Below are 17,221 nucleotides of genomic sequence, written 5' to 3' on the forward strand. Positions count from 1 at the left end.
AACAGATTAACTGGGACCCGCCGTTAATCTGTGGTTATTCCTTCTTGCACCAAGGGCTGGGATAATCCCAGCTCTGCGCTGAGAAGTTGTGCCCCAAAAGTGGCACCCCCTGCCAGGTTAAACCAGAGCCCCAGGGGATTTAACCCTGGGAACCTGCAGCTGCAGCACAAAAGCTCCAAGACCCAAGGTCACACTGGCTTTTTCCTTGTTCTCCCCATTCCCTGTGAGCGTGGATTGCTCCCATCCCCTGGGATCTGCCATGGGAAGAGGTGCTGGCCACCCTCTGCCTCCCTCAGCTGAACACTGGCCCTCCCAGGGATACTGGGGGCATCCCCAAAATGCTGCTTGGTGGGACAGCAGCCCCAGCACACATCTGGATCATCCCTGCACACCAAAACCCTGTTACAATTCCCCAAAGAGCAGAACTGCTGCCCCACTGCACATCTGGATCACTCCTGGATGCTGAGATGCTGTCATGATTCCCAAAGCAGGGAATGGTGGTTCTGCTGCACATCTGGATCTCTCCTGAGCACTGAGATCCTGTCATGATTCCCAAAGCAGGGCACAGCTGCCCCACTGCACATCTGGATGCTGAGATCCTGCTGTGATTCCCAGGACCTTCGGGAACACTCCTGGCTGGGTGCATTTGGCTCTGCTTTTCCCAAGGCCCAGGCGGTGCAGAAAGGGGAAAGGGACCTTGGCTTTCCTTCCTGCTCCACCAGGAGCTCTCCTGCAGAGCCTCGGGCTGGCTGTGAGAATCCTCTGCTGCTCAGCCCCAGGATGGAGGGAGTTTGGAGATCCAGGGATTCCAGCTGAAGGCAAAGACCTGTGAAGAGCCCAGCCCATGGCAGCTGAGCTCCAGTCCTGACAGGAATTCCAGGTTTCCAGCTCACCCTGTGGAGTGAGACCCTTGGGAGCTGCTCCAGGCACGGGAGGGATTTTTGGCTGCTTGTCACCTCCAGGCACTGCCCTGCTGGCTCAGGCTGGCACCCTGAGAACCTTCAGCTGCTTTTTTACTGCTCTTAGGAGGAGCCCAGGCCACCAAGCCCCGCGTTCTGCTCCCTGCAGAGGCTCTGGCTGCACGGAGGGGGCCAGGGACAGGCTTAGGGACCACAGGACAGCTCCTGTCCACCTCCAAACCTGCAGGACCACACAGAAAATGTGCCCCGTGCCAGGGAGGGAATTAAATTAAACCTTGGTCACCAGCTCAGCAGTAATTCTGAATCCTGCAAACTCTTCTGATGTCTTACTTGAAATGTCCAAACACAGTTCCAGACTGGGCGAGCAGTGGCTCACCAGCACACACGAGCGTAAGGAACAAAAGCACCCGTGGCCATCTGGATAACTCAGAGGAAAGATGCACCTCTGAATCACATTCTTATTTGTGCTCAGCTCATCCGAGTCACTCCGAAAAACCAAATTATTAAGACACAGGAAGCATGAGGAGTCCAAGACCATGAGTGTATCTGCCTTTGTTTTTTTGTCTCTTAAGTACATAAAAAAGCAAAGCATCTGTTAGGAGCAGAGGGAAGTTTAATTGTTTTGGCACATTCCCTGGAGCTCTTGGATACGGTGGGACCCTGGTGCTGGAGCTGCTTTAAAGCTCCTGGGCAGACACAAGGACAGCTCAGAACCCAACAGAGGCTGGATTTTAAGGACGAGTACCAAGACCAAAGAGAAGAGAACACAATTTCAAACCTATTTCTCCATTTTCTTTTTTTTTCCCCTCAGGAAGGTAAAAAAATAAACAGAATGAGTAGTCAGGAACATCGGGGGCTGTCAGTTCAGGCTCATTAAATACTGCTGCAGCACTGATGAGTTTAAAGCTGACACTCTTCCTCCTGAAGTGTTTGGAAGGCAGAAAATGAAGCCCTAAGAACACAGTCATACCATGGAAGCAATTTGCAGGCTGAAGAGTCGCCTGCCTCCTCTGGGAAGAAGAAACCCCCAAGGTTTTAGGTGATCTTTCCATGGGCAATTGTTCCCCCACCCTCCTTAGCAGCAGGGAGATTTCCACATGTGAACACAACTTGCAATAAATCAGCTCCAGAACAGTCAGGATGAGGTTTCAGGATTCAAAACAAACACCAGGACAAAAAGAGTAACAAATACAGAGACTCAGCACTGCCAGAAGTGACTGAGATGAGATTGACTGAGAACTTGCAGCAGGAGGAATGGATCACACTCCAAAGGCAAAGGGCGCAGGGAGGGACACGGACAGGACCCAGACAAGGCAGCAGCAGAAGAGGGAAGGAAGCAGAGGGATCAGCCAGAAATTGGTCTGACTGCACAGGTCTGACTGGGGAACGGGGATTTGGGTGGCAGGGACTGGCCTGGGGCTGGATGGAGCCAGGAGCTGCCAGGGTTTGGTCGGTCCATGGTGGCTCCGAGGGAGGGGGGACACAGCCCAGGCTCCACTGCTGCTCTGGGAAACCCAAAGGAGGGGACAGAAGGGCTGGGGAACAGGGCTGAGCAGAGAGAGGCAGGATCTGGCCATGGAGGAAGCAAAGAAACATCTCCAGGCTGGGACGAGGTGGAGGAAACCAAGTGGGGAACGAAGGAGGATCTTGGAATTAGACACGAGGCTGATCAGCACAGTTAGAAAAGACTGGGCCATATTTCCCTGTGCACACTATTGAAAATATGGTCCTGTGTTTAATGTTAATGGGAACCATCAGCCATGCAGCACTGCCAGAGGAATATTTCCATTCACATTAAACACACTTCGGTACCAGTAAATGTTACTGGCTGGCAGAGGAAAGTTACAACGTGTGTAATTTTGCTCTTTGCTTTCTCTTACCATGTGTAGGTGTCTGGGTGGCACTGTTTAGTATCAGGTGATTATAATTTTGTTCTTGGTCATCTGAAATTCACAGAAAAAAAAATCCCTTTAAGAACCAGCTTAGCATTGCCACTGATCTTCAGATGATAATTACAGCTCACAGTATCACAGGAAATCTCAGCATGATTAAAGAAAGGAGAAGGAAATGCTTAAGAAAGCAGAAGATTCTGTTATGCAGTTCACTTAAAATTCCAGATGCAAGGAGAGCACGATAATGGGAATCTGCTCCCCTTCTGCTGAGCCTGCAAATGAGGGCTCTCTGCAAAGGTGAGAAACACAGACAGGAGCATACCCAGCTGTAGCTCAGGGTGGGCTGCTCCTGGTGCCCCATTCCCCTGCTCCAGCTCCATCCAGAACAGGCCCCTGGAGCTTTGGAGCTTTGCAGGATGTGAGCCCCAACCACCCAAACCCAGACTGCCCCACTGTGAGCACAGCCACGACCACCACGTCCTGTGTGAGCAATGAGAGGAGTCCAAGGTTTGGCCTCGTGGAGTTAAACTGATGCCTCAGGTTCAGCTGTGACATTTCCCAGGTTGTGCACTGGTACCTAGCTCTGAACTCCACACAAAGTGTCAGCAAGGTCTCCTCACAGCTCAGGCACACACAACAATCCTTCTCCAGCCCCACAGCCAAGGACACCGCTGCAGCTCCAGGCCCAAAAAGTGCAACCAGCAGGGAATTGAGGAGAGCAACCTGGGAGGATGGGACTGCATCACCTGCAGCTGGAATTGCACAATTCAGCCCAAGCTGGAAATGGACCAGAACTGATCCAAGTGGGAAACTCCTGAGCCAGGGCCCATCCTGGCTGCAGCCACGGCCGGGCTCTTGCAGTGCCCAAGGTGCATCCTTGGAAGGGCTTTTAATAAATCCCTGCTTTATTCCTTTAACCCTGCCCAGCCTCTGCTCCAGGAGCCTCTCCAGGCACCACAGGGAGAGCAGGATCTGCTCCAGGAGCCTCTCCAGGCACCACAGGGAGAGCAGGATCTGCTCCAGGAGCCTCTCCAGGCAACAAAACAGCTGCACATGAACTCTGGATCCCCCCTCAGGAAAGGGGAATCCTGTGAGACTGAGGCAGCAGTGCAGGGGAAGCAATCCATGGCACAGTCACTGCTGGAACTGGGACTGGGAACTGCCTTTGGGGTGGAAAACAGCTCTGTCTCCTTCTCACTGTAATGAAATCCTCAGATAAGGGACCCCTGATAAATCCAGCACCTTTAGTTTCCATTAAGGAATCCTTGCCCAGATCTTCCCCGCTTGGATGGAGCTGCAGCAGTGCAGGGTGAGAGGAGATCTCCAGGGACCCCTCATGTCCTGCTCTGCTGCTGCAGGGCATTGCTCCAGTGGCTGCTCTGCTACTCCCAAACCTTTCATGGATATCTCCTCTCCCCCAGAAGATCTGTGTCACCGAGTCCTCCTTTCTGCTTTTCAAACCAATTCCTTCTTTCCAGTGGAAAAAGGAGACATGGGATCTTCCTCCAGGGATGTGGAGAGAATTCCCCTTATTTCTGCCACAGCTCTTTGTGACCACAGTTGCTGTGTGCTCCCTTATCCTTCATTTTACCCTTGTCCTTCATGCTGACACCATTGCTTTCCTGTTTCCCTGTAAAACCTGCTCTGCCTCGGGTCCCTGTCATTCCAGAACCCTTTGCTCCCCCTGAGCCAGATCCTCCTCGAGGCTGGGATGTGTTTCTGAGACAGCCCTAACCAGGACAGAGTGGAATTCCTGCATTGTCCCAGCTTCTCTTGCTCACACAACAAGAGATATTTTAATTTTCCTGGTCTGTGTAAAGTCTGTGATCCTTTATGGCTCCTTATTGCTTTTCCAAGGAACTCTCCAATTGTTCTCCAACACAGAAAAGGCTTTTTAGCATTCCTGCTTCAGCCCGAGGCATCTCATTTTTCTCCATTTAATCAATTTATTTTCAGGCTATTTATCCAATTTGTCAAGAACATTTTAAATTCTAATCCTGTTCTCTAATAGACTTATGGTCATCCAAGCTTCATATCACCTGCAAATTTAATAAGCAAATTCCTTTTCCACCAGGAACAGAGAAACCAAATCCAGAACCACATCAGGCCATCCTTCCCCTGATATTTGGTCCCTGCATGGTCACTCAGCTCTCATGACCTCCACCCCAGACAGGTTCATTAACACCCTGCTTCTCTAATTAATCTCACATTGCTTTGCTAGAAACTGCTGGAAGCCTTGCTAAAGTCATGATCCTTGATGTGAATTATTTCTCCCTGGCCATAAAACACAGCAAAAATAATAAAAATAAGGTTAAACTGCCATTATTTGTTTCTGAGTGTTGGCTGCTTGTTTTTCTCTCTCCCTCACTATGGGGAGTGTCTGGGTGCTACCAGGATTAAAATCAGAGTTTATTTACTCAGGTGACAACAGACTGGGCATCTTCACCTGCTTCCTGCTCCACCCAGAACTGAGGCACTCCTTATATCCAGACAATGGAAAAATGGAAGGGTTTTAGCCTGGCTGCCAGCATGAGATGAGCAAACCTTGAGAGGAGCCCAGGTCCACAAGGACACCTCAAGTGCCCCTAAATAAGTTCCCTACAGGTTTCGCTAGTTTGAATTTTCCTCTCGTGCCTTCACTGTCGATTGTTTTCAACAAGGAAAAAATGTGCAGGAACTCATTTTGTGACTTTGTTTCAGTTTCTGTTCCTCCATGTAGTCAAATTTCAATTTAATGTGAAAACCAGACCAGAGGATGGAGGACAAAGAAGAAACTGGATATTTCTGGAATCCTTTTAACTGTCTGCAGGGATCTTCAGAGCTATGGGATCAGATGGGTTAATTTTCACCTGGTTCCCAGCAAGCACGGTGTGGATTCCTGCTCATCCCTGGAAGTGATCAAAAAACACATGGATGTGACATTTGGGGACGTGTTTGGGTGACCATGGAGGTGCTGCTGTGTTGGCGGCTGGACTGGATGACCTTAGAGGTCATTTCCAACCTGAGCAATCCTTACCGTGACCCTGTGGACTCTGAGGGAGATTTTTCTGGATGTTTGGGTGGAATTTTGTGTGTTAGGGTTTGTGCCTTTTGCCCTGGCACTGGGCACCACTGGGAAGGGACTGGCTCCACCTTCTTTGTTCACTCCTCAGTTCTCCCACTGAGAGACCCCCCTGAGCCTTCTCCTCCCCAGGCTGAGGAGCTCAGTCCCTTCAGCATCTCCTGGACCTTTGCTGGACCTGCTTCAGTTCAGCTGAGGCTGAACTTTTACCTTTCATATTTTCCAGGTTCTGCCCTGCACTGGTACCTAGCTCTGAACTCCACACAAAGTGTCAGCAAGGTCTCCTCACAGCTCAGGCACACACAACAATCCTTCTCCAGCCCCACAGCCAAGGACACCGCTGCAGCTCCAGGCCCAAAAAGTGCAACCAGCAGGGAATTGAGGAGAGCAACCTGGGAGGATGGGACTGCATCACCTGCAGCTGGAATTGCACAATTCAGCCCAAGCTGGAAATGGACCAGAACTGATCCAAGTGGGAAACTCCTGAGCCAGGGCCCATCCTGGCTGCAGCCACGGCCGGGCTCTTGCAGTGCCCAAGGTGCATCCTTGGAAGGGCTTTTAATAAATCCCTGCTTTATTCCTTTAACCCTGCCCAGCCTCTGCTCCAGGAGCCTCTCCAGGCACCACAGGGAGAGCAGGACCTGCTCCAGGAGCCTCTCCAGGCACCACAGGGAGAGCAGGACCTGCTCCAGGAGCCTCTCCAGGCACCACAGGGAGAGCAGGATCTGCTCCAGGAGCCTCTCCAGGTACCCCTCTGGAGGGGCAGGACCCCTGCCCTGCCCCCCTGGCCCCATTCCCGGGCTGCATCCCGGGATGCTGCTGCCTCCTTTGCCACAAGGGCGCATCGCTCCCTCATCTTCCTCTTGCTCCCAGCACGAATTCCAGCGGTTCTTTTAGCCCTGTTTTTTACCTTATTTATACGTTCTTCAATCTATTTTTGAGCTTGCAAAGCAGGTGGTGAGTAAGGAGCCCGCTGTATTTCTCTGTGACCTCTCCCTGATGACATTTGGAGCTGATAAGTTCATCGAGCATGACTGAATCCACAGATACCTCTGTCCTGCGAGCCTTGGGAAGATGAATTTCTCCATCCTTCCAGAAGCTTTTGGAAGAGCTAAAGGAGGGCAGGGACTTCCAGCAAAGCTCATTTACAGATGGAACAGCAACAAATATCTGAACCCCGAATTCTGTGTGTGCTGTTCCCTGCTGCTCGCACACTGCGGAGCTGCCGGGTGAGAGGGGACACGGAGATGGGACACTCCAGCTGTGAAATGCCGGTTTGTAGAACAGGAACAGACACAACCTGGACACACCAATTGTTCCAGAAGGGAACCAGCAGAGGTTTCTCTCCTCTCACGGGTCACTTATTCCCACAACCTCACTCCTGGGGAAAATTGGCTCTTCACTGAGGACAGCTGTACCTGAATAGGAACCATCGTCTTCTGATTCTGAGCCACTTTTCACCTCAAATCCTTTCCTTTCCTTGTTCCTTTCCTTGTTCCTTTCCTTTCCTTGTTCCTTTCCTTTCCTTGTTCCTTTCCTTTCCTTGTTCCTTTCCTTTCCTTGTTCCTTTCCTTTCCTTGTTCCTTTCCTTTCCTTGTTCCTTTCCTTTCCTTTCCTTTCCTTTCCTTTCCTTTCCTTTCCTTTCCTTTCCTTTCCTTTCCTTTCCTTTCCTTTCCTTTCCATTTTTATTTCCTCTATAAAAACCTCAGGTGTTTCGAGGCTTCAGCAATGTCAGAACCTGAATTATTGGCATTTTGATGTGGCTGAGCTAATCAAGCATCTGAATGCAGCACTGGGCTTAATTTACCACTTCTGTAGCCCTTTGTAAACACTTTCTAAGCAATAAAACACTTTAAAATGATGGCTGAGCCTTCCTACACCTCTTCAGGTTTAACAAGATAATGCTGTTAATTGTGAAGTGCCAGTTAGGCAGAAGCTTATCTATTGTTGAGACAAGGATCTGAGTTCAAAGCTATTTACCAGGAAACTCCATTAGGGGAAGAAAGGAGCCACAGGGCTCTGAATTGCCAGGCCACAATAGGAAATTTCTGAGCGCAGCTGGAGGAGAGATCAGATAAAATAACCAGCAGAAAGAGTGAGATGTTTCACTGGAAAAAAGGAAAGCGGTGCTCCCACTCCTTTGCAAACACGTGCACAGAAAACACGTTCCTTCCCATTTACACTTTATTATTTTATTTCTTTTATTAAACTGCCTCTATCCACAAGTGTCCTCACTTTTAGCCTTCCAATTCTCCCCCCATGCTGTTGGCTGGGTGGGAGTTAAATCCCGGCTGGGGTTAAACCCCAAGGTAGCAAGGTGCAAAACCCTGGGTAATGTTAAAGAACACTTTAAATAGCCCGCAAAGGGTTCCCACTGCACTTCCTACCCCGAAAATTCTCCTTTTTTTCACAGATTTAACCTTTCCTTTGGTACTTGGTTTTAGTCTTCTCTGGAGCCTATTTTTTTTCCACACTCAGGGTTTTCATATGGGAATACCACTAATAAAAATTTGATTTATTGTGTTCTATAATGGAAAAAAAAATCAAGTATAAGAATATTTAAAGAAAATGCTATATTTTCCAGCCTGTCTTACCTAATAAAATTCCTTATGAAAACTGCAAAGCAAGGATATTTTTAATATATGCCAACCGTATTACAGATATATCTGTAACTGTAATACAGATATATGATCATTCTGACAGTCATGCGATACTTTGCATTCCTTTTAGAGAAATCATTAAAGCGCTGGGAACTGCTCGGAAATCTGTAGTTAACAGGACAAAAGAAATGGCCTTAAGAGGAACCATCAGCCTAGGAAAGGATGCAGGGCAGGGGCGGAATCCTCATTCCTGAAGGGATTTAAAAGAGGGGTGGATGTGGCATTTGGGGATCCGAGTTAGTGGTTGGACACTTGGAAGCCTTTTCCAACATAAATGATTACACGAAAAACAATTATTTGCCTCCTGTCTCTCTGGTCTGGACACCAGAACTGCTGAGATTTCCCGAGCAGGATGGAACCAGCAGTTGTTGTGCTGATGACAAGAAACCTCTTGATATCCGCACTAATGAGGAGAAAATCCCTTTCCAGGGCTGATCCTCTCCAGGAGGCTGGAGGAGCTGAGGGGGATCTGAGCCCGAGGGCAGGAGGAAAGCAGCCCAGAAGCTGCTGAGGAGAATGGAAATACTTCCAGAACAAAGCTCCTCGTTCATCAGCCACCGGCCCCCTCCAGCATTTGCTGTTCACAATTTGTATTCCAGAGGGGAAGCCTGGAGCAAACGCCCTTCAGCTGCTGGATGGTCAAGCAGAGCTGGAAGGGGGGAGGCACCAAGCCTTTCCCAGGGATTTTGGGCAGTGAGAGGGGGGAATGAAGCCCAAAGCCCCTCCTGAGCCAGGGCTCAGAGGTGATGAGCACAGGAATATTTAACCTAATAGATGTTTAAAGCCCAGCTGCCTTTCCTGCACACGAGGCAATAGTTAATTCCTTTCTACTCCTGTGCTGTGAATATCCTGCTCGCAGAGGGTTCCTGCACCTGCCTGGCACTCCCCAAGCACGCTGACCCCTAAAAATGGACTGTGGCAAGGGGCAAACGAGACAAACCCAGGAGTTAAGCTGCTGATAGAGTCAGTCATTAGAGGGGCTGGAAATGCCAAATGAAAGGTTGTCCGCAACCCCTCCGTTTGATATTCATTATGTCAGGTTTTTGTTCTACCATCCCAACCTATTTTTCAACAGTAATCCTGTGACTCATTCATTGAACAGGATGCTCGGGGAATAAGGCAGCTATTCAGGAGTTATTTTAATCCTCATTAAGCGGTGAATGGCCCTGTTCTTTAGTATCCCACGCTATCCAAATCTTGCACTGATTATGGAACTGTTATTTTCCATGTCTGCTTTTCCTCTCCACCCATCCGAGCCTCACAAGCAGCTCCCAGACTCCGGTGGCAGGCAGGGTGGGGGCTGCCAGCCCAGGCTGTACCTGAGCCCAGAACAGGTGTGCTCACACCTGCCAGCCTTTATTCCTTTTGAGGAACAGCTCTGGAAAACTCGGGGCAGGTTTTTCGTATCACACGGGGGATTTTGAATAGGATTTTGCAAGCAGAAATCAGCTGCTAATTAATCATGCCCCTTTTGTGGGGGTGGAAAGGCAGCTGGAACAGCTCCTGGCTCACCTGGGGGGAAGATAATGAAGGCAGGTGGAATCTCTGGCCACACAATAGGAGCTGTGGGACTGGAAATGCTCCCCCAGCACAGTTCAACCCCAGGTTTGTCACTCTCCATCCCAGCCAGGGTAGTGAGGGCACAACCTCCTGGTGAGGGGCACCTGATGGAGCTGAGGGGGCTCAGCCTGGAGAAAAGGAGCTCAGGGGAACTTCTGGCTCTGCACAAGTCCCTGGCAGGAGGGGACAGCCGGGGGGGTCGGGCTCTGCTGCCAGGGAACAGGGACAGGAGGAGAGGGAGCGGCCTCAGGCTGGGCCAGGGGAGGCTCAGGGTGGATATTGGGAGAATTCCTTCACAGAAAGGGTGGTCAAGCTTTGGAAGGGGCTGCCCAAGGAGAAGGTAGATCACCATCCCTGGAAGGGCTCAAAACGTGTGGATGTGGCACATGAGGACATGGTTTTGGTAATGAACAAGGTGCTGGGGCTGGGGTGGTGCTTGGGGACCTCAAAGGACTTTTCCTACCAGAATGACTCCAGACTCTGTGGCTCATTGGAGCCCAACACTTTGGAAAACTGCACTGGAGGTGCTGGAAACTTTGGGGAGCGAGAAACCAAAGGGATTTTGAAAGGCTCTGATCAACTCAGCCTCCCCCAGATCCATCCCTGGGCAGATCCTGCTGCTCCAGCCCCATCAACAGAGCCTGCCAGGGGTACCCAGCACCCAGTGCTGCTCTGGGAGGTGCTGGCACAGCAAGGGCAGGCAGGAGGTTGGTGCCTCTCAGCCCTGGAGCTGCTGCAGGCTCCTCAGCAGGATCTGCACTCTGGGCTTGGCTGCAGGAACTCCCTGGCAGTGCCAGGAGAGATGTCAGGGTCAGCTGGACAGCACCCAGTGCTTTCCCTGGAGCTGCCACTCGTGCTTCTCCCGATCCCCTGCCCCTTCCAGCAGTGCTCCAGGCAGGGATTTTACCTGCAAAGCACCCACCAGTGCCTGAAGGCTGTGAGTGAACATTGCACTGGAGACCTCAGCTCAGTCTTTTGCTGCTTTTTGACCCTTTGTTTTTCCAGCTTGGATTGCTTTTATTCCTTATTTTAAGGCCACATGAAAGGAAGACTCAAAGGAAATCTAAAAAATGAAGTAGGAGGTGAATCAAAGAATCAGAGAATGTCCTGAGCTGGGAGGGATCCACTGGGATCATGAGTCCAACTCCTGTCTCTGCCCAGATCCCCCAACCATCCCACCCTGGGCACCCCTGGAGCGCTGTCCAAGCTCTCCTGGAGCTCTGGCAGCCTTGGGAATGTCACCATTCCCTGGGGAGCCTGGGCAGGGCCAGCACCCTCTGGGGGAAGAACCTTTCCCTGAAATCCAACACAACCTGACACAGCTCCACCATGTGCAGCTGCAGGTGGAGAACTCTTGGCTGCAATGGGCACTGAAGTTCTGCAGGTTATGACTGAGAAAAATAAAGAAAAAATTTTTAAAAAATCAGCAAGGCCCACCAAGCTGCGTGGTGGGAAAAAAATCCTTCTCCCTGAAATATCTGAGTAAAAACAGGAGCGGGGGGAGGATGTTCTCCTACAACAGGGCTTGGGGTTCACTCACAAAAATCTGTCTCCTGTGCTGAAAAGCTGCACAAATCACACACTCATTCACAGTGGATTCTCCTCCTCCCACACAGCCCTTGTATCCACGGTGGAACATGGAAACCAGGCCCACTCCCGAGCTCCCTACACACCAACATATGTCTCCCTCCCAGCACACCCCTGCAGCTCCTCCCCAGTGCCGAACTGCCAAAGCAAGCTGCAGGCCAGAGCTGGGCAGGAGGAAAATGCAACTTCTGTTTTCAAGCAGCTACAGCTAAAAAGGGCACTTGCAGAAAAAAATAAAAATAAATAAAAAACAAAACCAAAGCCATGAGAAAAATATTTCCTGATCTTGGCTTTGAAGTGATGTTTTTAAAAACAGCAGCACGGTGGTGAATAAAGGTCACAGAGAGCTCCGAATCTCTCTCTTTCCAAGGAAGCTGATGCCTTCTGGAGCATCTTTGGGCAGGCTGTTGGCTTGGAAAAGAAATGGTTTTTCCTCCTCATGGACAGTGAGCGTGAGGTCTGTCCAAAGGGCAGCTTTTGCTGCTCTTCCCAGAGCCTGGCTGGCTCAGCACAGGAGGCTCTGGGAAAGGACATTTCCCTCATGGGGGTCCCCCAGCAATGCCTGAGCTCCAGAGAGCAGCAGCCAGGTGCCCTCAGCCAGCTGGGAATGTCTGAACTCACCTGGAGCTGGAGTTCAGCTTCCCTCTGTAGCATTTCCTGCTTTATTTGCTCTGATTCTCATTGTTTTCACTTAACCCCTTGCTGTCCCTTTCTCACAGAATAAATCAGGAGAAAAAAGTGGAGAAAGGACTAGAAGAAATCCAGATGAAGAGAAAGAGCAAGAACTTTCTGTCTAGGAAAGTTCTGCAGAGCCCAGGGCACAAACCTGGCTGGTGTTGACAACCAGGATCCCCCCGTGAGAACTTCACACTGCCTTGGAAACACAAATTGGATAAAAATGGCCTGGTTTCCTCAAAAATCCAGCGGCTGAGCAGGCTGCAGGGCTGACATCAGCCAGCAGTGCACAGCAGCAGCTGGGGGAGCAGCCCTGGATGCAACCTTTGGAAACACATCCAGAATGTGCCACTCACGGGGAAAACATATGGTCAGGAGAGAACAAAATTGTCCTTTAAAGGGCATTGCTGGAGATGGAGTTGATTTGAGAAGGTATAAATAGTCTGGGTGTCTAAAGCAGGATTAGTTAAATGCAATCTTTGGTGGAAGGCAGCCAGCTCTTGCACATTTCGAGTGCTGAGATAATTATGCAAATACCTTTGGAAGTAACACCCGGTCCCTTTTAACCCCCTGGTATTGGCAGAAAGGAGAAGGGAAGGGAACACAAAGTCCTGCTCTGGTTTTTCCCTCTGCCACAAAGTACAAAGAGAAAAAGCTGAGGATGAAATCCCTGTGAGAAGGGCTCTCCACTGAGTCCAGGAGTGCTGGACCTCAAATCCACCTGGAGAGCAGAAATCCAGCCCTGGTCACTGCTTCCCCTTAGGGAACACCAGGGCCTGCCTGTCCCATCCTGACTGAAGAGAAGCAGGAATCAGCAGAGAACTCAACCTCTTGCCTGCTGCCCTCCGAGCATAATCACAGGAAGAACAATTGGATTTGTTTTCCCGTGGATCGAATGGCTTTGGATCTGCTCCAGGTCAGGGGGATGCAGACCCTGGAGAGGAGGGTGGCTCCCAGCTTGCCCGGAGCCCAGCAGGGCTTTCCCGGCCTCAGGAATGATAAATGTGAGGTGTTAGAAGCAACACGACGATGCAGATAAATAGACTGAAGTTCCTAACTGGTTTTAAATCATTCCAAAGCCATAGAAATTCACTTGCTCCTCATCTGTCAGCAAGGCATGGCCAGCCTGGAGGTGCCTGGGCAGAGAAGCAAAGACTTTCTGTTTGTGTGACACAGCAAGAGTGACTGTGAGGGGCCAGGAACGTGAGGATGTGTCTGTTGTGACGGCTTGGAATTAATTCCACCCTTTTGCTGATTCCTGGCATTTGTTTTCCCTGGATGGAGGCTCGTTTGCATTCCTGTCAACTGCTAAACGTGGCTTTGGACCAGTGCTTTCGGGACAATTAAGATCCAGATGCGATGGAGCACTGATCAGAGTCTTATCTCTAAGCAGATAAAGGAGTCCCCAGCAATAATCAAGCCCTTAAAATGAACCATGGCTGTAAGTGCTCTATTAAGGCACAAAGAAAGGGGCTCCGTGTTAGGGAAGAAGGGAAAGCTCTATTTAAATCCTAATCCTATCAGCAATTAAGCAGATGGTTAACTTTAAGCATCTGCTTAAGCCTAACTGAAGTCACGTTAAGGAGTGGCTTCCAAAATAGCGATTCTGCAGAAAGATCTGCGTGTGACAGTGTCCAGACCTCGCTTTGCACTGAGAATTCCCGGCTCTGTTCTGGCAGCAAAGGGAGAAGGTGGCACAGACTCTTTGAAAGAGCTGAGGACAGATCAGGGAATCCTGGAATGGGCTGGGCTGGGTTGGGAGGGACCTTAAATCCCACCCAGAGCCACCCCAGCCATGGCAGGGACACCTTCCCCTGTCCCAGGCTGCTCCAGCCCCAGTGTCCAGCCTGGCCTTGGGCACTGCCAGGGATCCAGGGGCAGCCCCAGCTGCTCTGGGCACCCTGTGCCTGCCCTGCCCACCCTGCCAGGAACAATTCCTGCCCCAAATCCCATCCAGCCCTGCCCTCTGGCACTGGGAGCCATTCCCTGTGTCCTGTCCCTCCATCCCTTGCCCAAAGTCTCTCCCCATCTTTTTTGGAGCCCTTTCCAGGTACTGGGAGGCCACAACAAAATCATCCCAGAGCCTTCTCATCTCTAGGCTGCACAATCCCAATTTTCTCAGCCTTCCCAAGACATCCTAACTCTGACCACCAGCAGTGACATATTCCTGATATGAAGCACAGATTCTTGGGTATTTAATACATTCATACTATTTGAAAAAGAAATATTTAATTGAATAAAACCCCCTTTTTCCATACATTGTGATTAGAAATTTTCTGTTTGGGCAACTCAGAACCAGCTGGAATGACAAACAGCCTTTTTTTAAATATAGTTTTAAATCTTTTTGTTTGTAAGCCTCAGAGCAATTCAGATATTGTGAATATGGGATTACTGCTAAAGGGAAAGAATAGTTTAAAGTCCAGGTATTCCAGGAAAGCTGCCTTGATTCCAGTGTCCCAAATTGCTTGGAACAGTCAACATATCAGAGTAATGAGCCTGTCTCTAGTGACGATAAGTTACAGTATTTATCATGATTTAGGTCTGCTCAAACAGGTCTTATTTGGAAAAATTCTGTCAAAAACTACTGAAGTAACACCTTTAAAAGCAGCAGTAGTGCTTGTGGGATCCTGCTATCCCTTTCCATGGAAAAGGAGCATTCCCTGGATGTCCAGTTGTCCAGTTCATAAATCTTTCAAGCCCCAGCTTCTCGAATCCTTTGATAGGTGGGAATCTCACTGATCTTTAGTTAAAGGAGATCACTGCCTCTCTTTTGTACAGACACAGCAAAAGGCAAACAAAAGACATCAACATTTATTTCTTCTGAACCTGTGGATTTGGGTTCAACCTCAGATTTATTTTCTTTCCCCCAGTCTCAGTTGTGGTTTCTTTACCACGTGTGGTTGAAAGCCCCTGGATAACTCATGGAATATTTACTGCTTTCCTGTGGAAAGGGGGATCTGGCAGAGGACAGGATTTATTCAGCAGAGTGAGCTCTCTCCTGTAGGTAAAGCAATTCCCATTTATTTACTCACTCCCTGCCTTCCATGGGAATAGTTACATTGGCAGATTGCATCCTCACCTCTGCTTGCTGGAACACAGCTTTTATTGGGTTTTATCGGGGTTTATTTCATTTTATTTCTGCACCAAACTCACCAAGGCCAAGCAAAGCAGTTCTGTGTTCACACTAACTGGTGCCAGGGGTGATGGCACTGGAGGAGAGGCTCCTGCTCCCTCCTCAGCCCTCAGGGAAATTATTCCATCCCTCCCTCGTGCCTGTTTTTATAGGATCTGCAGGAAATTCCCTCTGCTTTTTCATTTGTCTGTTTTTGCCATCCAGTTTTAGCCAGCTCAGGTTCCTGATCTCACTTTTGTACAAAGATGGGAGGGAGGGTGAAGGGATGGGATGGGATGGGATGGGATGGGATGGGATGGGATGGGATGGGATGGGATGGGATGGGATGGGATGGGATGGGATGGGATGGGATGGGATGGGATGGGATGGGATGGGATGGGATGGGATGGGATGGGATGGGATGGGATGAACATGTGGATTAGGATGGGATGGATATGGGGTGAACATGGGGATGCTGACACACTGCAGTGCCCTCAGTCCAGATACAAAGCCTGTCCCCTGAGGAAGGGTCTCCAAAATCAGGTTGGTGAAGCTCTACCAAGTGCAAGGTCTCATTTCATGTGGCCATTCCCCTGCCCCATACCCAGGCTCCCCTCCCTTTTTTATTTAGCATCACCTGTATTTATTCTGGTTTCTTTACCCAGATCTGTCCAGATGAAGCTTTAATCGTAAGAAAGAAAATTCCAGTGGAGAAATGCAGCTTCTTGGAGAAATAAAGAGCTGATACTTGGTGGTAAGTTAGGTCTGGCATTTATAGTGTAAATGTGACAAGTGATGTGACAAATGATGTGACAAGTGATGTGTGCCATTTATCCTGTGAATCCCAGCATGGGGGAGGTGGGGCAATGGGGATTCTCCCTGGGAAGGACTGGACTGGGTGTTGGGAGGCCCTGCTGGCTCCTTTTCTCTCTCCAGACCCATCTCCTGCTCCTCCGTCCTGAGCCAGGCGTGGGGAACTGCACCAAACTGGGGCACTGACCAGCCAAAGCTTTTCCCACAGCTGATCCTGCCCACGTTTTGGCTGCCACAGGAACTGCTCCAGCATGGTGCCAAGGCATGGAAGGCAGTGCTGAAGCTGCACGTGCTGCTGGAGCACTGAAAACCCCCAGGCTTAGAAAAATGAGGCTGCACAGATGGCTGGGAGCTGAAATCAGCTCGCCAAGAGCTCAACAGATACACCTGGTGTCATTTGCTGTCATAAAAGCCATATTTCAGCTGTGATCGTGTTTCGTGGCTCCTGGGCCGGGCTCTCCACACAGCAGGTGGTTTTTTGTGGTGCAAAACCCTCCCAATGCAGCTGCAGAGCAAAGCACTGCCCCTGCCAGGCTCCACAGCACCAGCCGTGGCACCGACAGAAAAACCCTTGCAAGGACTACAGGCAGTAAACATTTGGATAAAAGTGTAAAATCAGCATCCTTGAGGGGAAGGGGCTGCCCTGAATGTCAGCCAACATCTGTGGCAGGGAGAGGATTTGGGCTCTAAGAGCTGCTCCCCATCTGCTCAGTGGTTCCTGTGCTCAGATTTGGGGCAGGTTTCAGCTGAGGGCAGCTCCTGTGCAAACCATGGTTCCCAGAGCTTCCTGACACTTCAGGAACCTCACACTGCTTCCCAGGAATACCCCACTGCTTCCCAGAGCTTCTCACTGCTTCCCAGGAACTTCACACTGCTTCCCAGAGCTCCAGACTTCTTCCCAGAGCTCCACACTGCTTCCCAGGAACACCACAGTGATTCCC

The 17,221-nt window shown here is 50.1% G+C and overlaps 1 protein-coding gene across 1 annotated transcript in view; it reads right to left on the minus strand.

Moving 5' to 3' along the window:
• The window catches only part of SHISA6 (shisa family member 6), a 173,631-nt gene that overhangs the window by 15,020 nt on the left and 141,390 nt on the right, over positions 1-17,221 (minus strand). Inside the window, exon 4 of the mRNA XM_005530942.2 lies at positions 2,801-2,863. Coding sequence (XP_005530999.1) covers positions 2,801-2,863 — 63 coding nt within the window. The remainder of the gene's footprint in view (positions 1-2,800; positions 2,864-17,221) is intronic.

The sequence above is a fragment of the Pseudopodoces humilis genome, chromosome 21 (assembly GCF_049639895.1).
Source record: "Pseudopodoces humilis isolate 2021_Gansu_Grassland_sample_001 chromosome 21, ASM4963989v1, whole genome shotgun sequence".
Lineage (NCBI taxonomy): Eukaryota > Metazoa > Chordata > Aves > Passeriformes > Paridae > Pseudopodoces > Pseudopodoces humilis.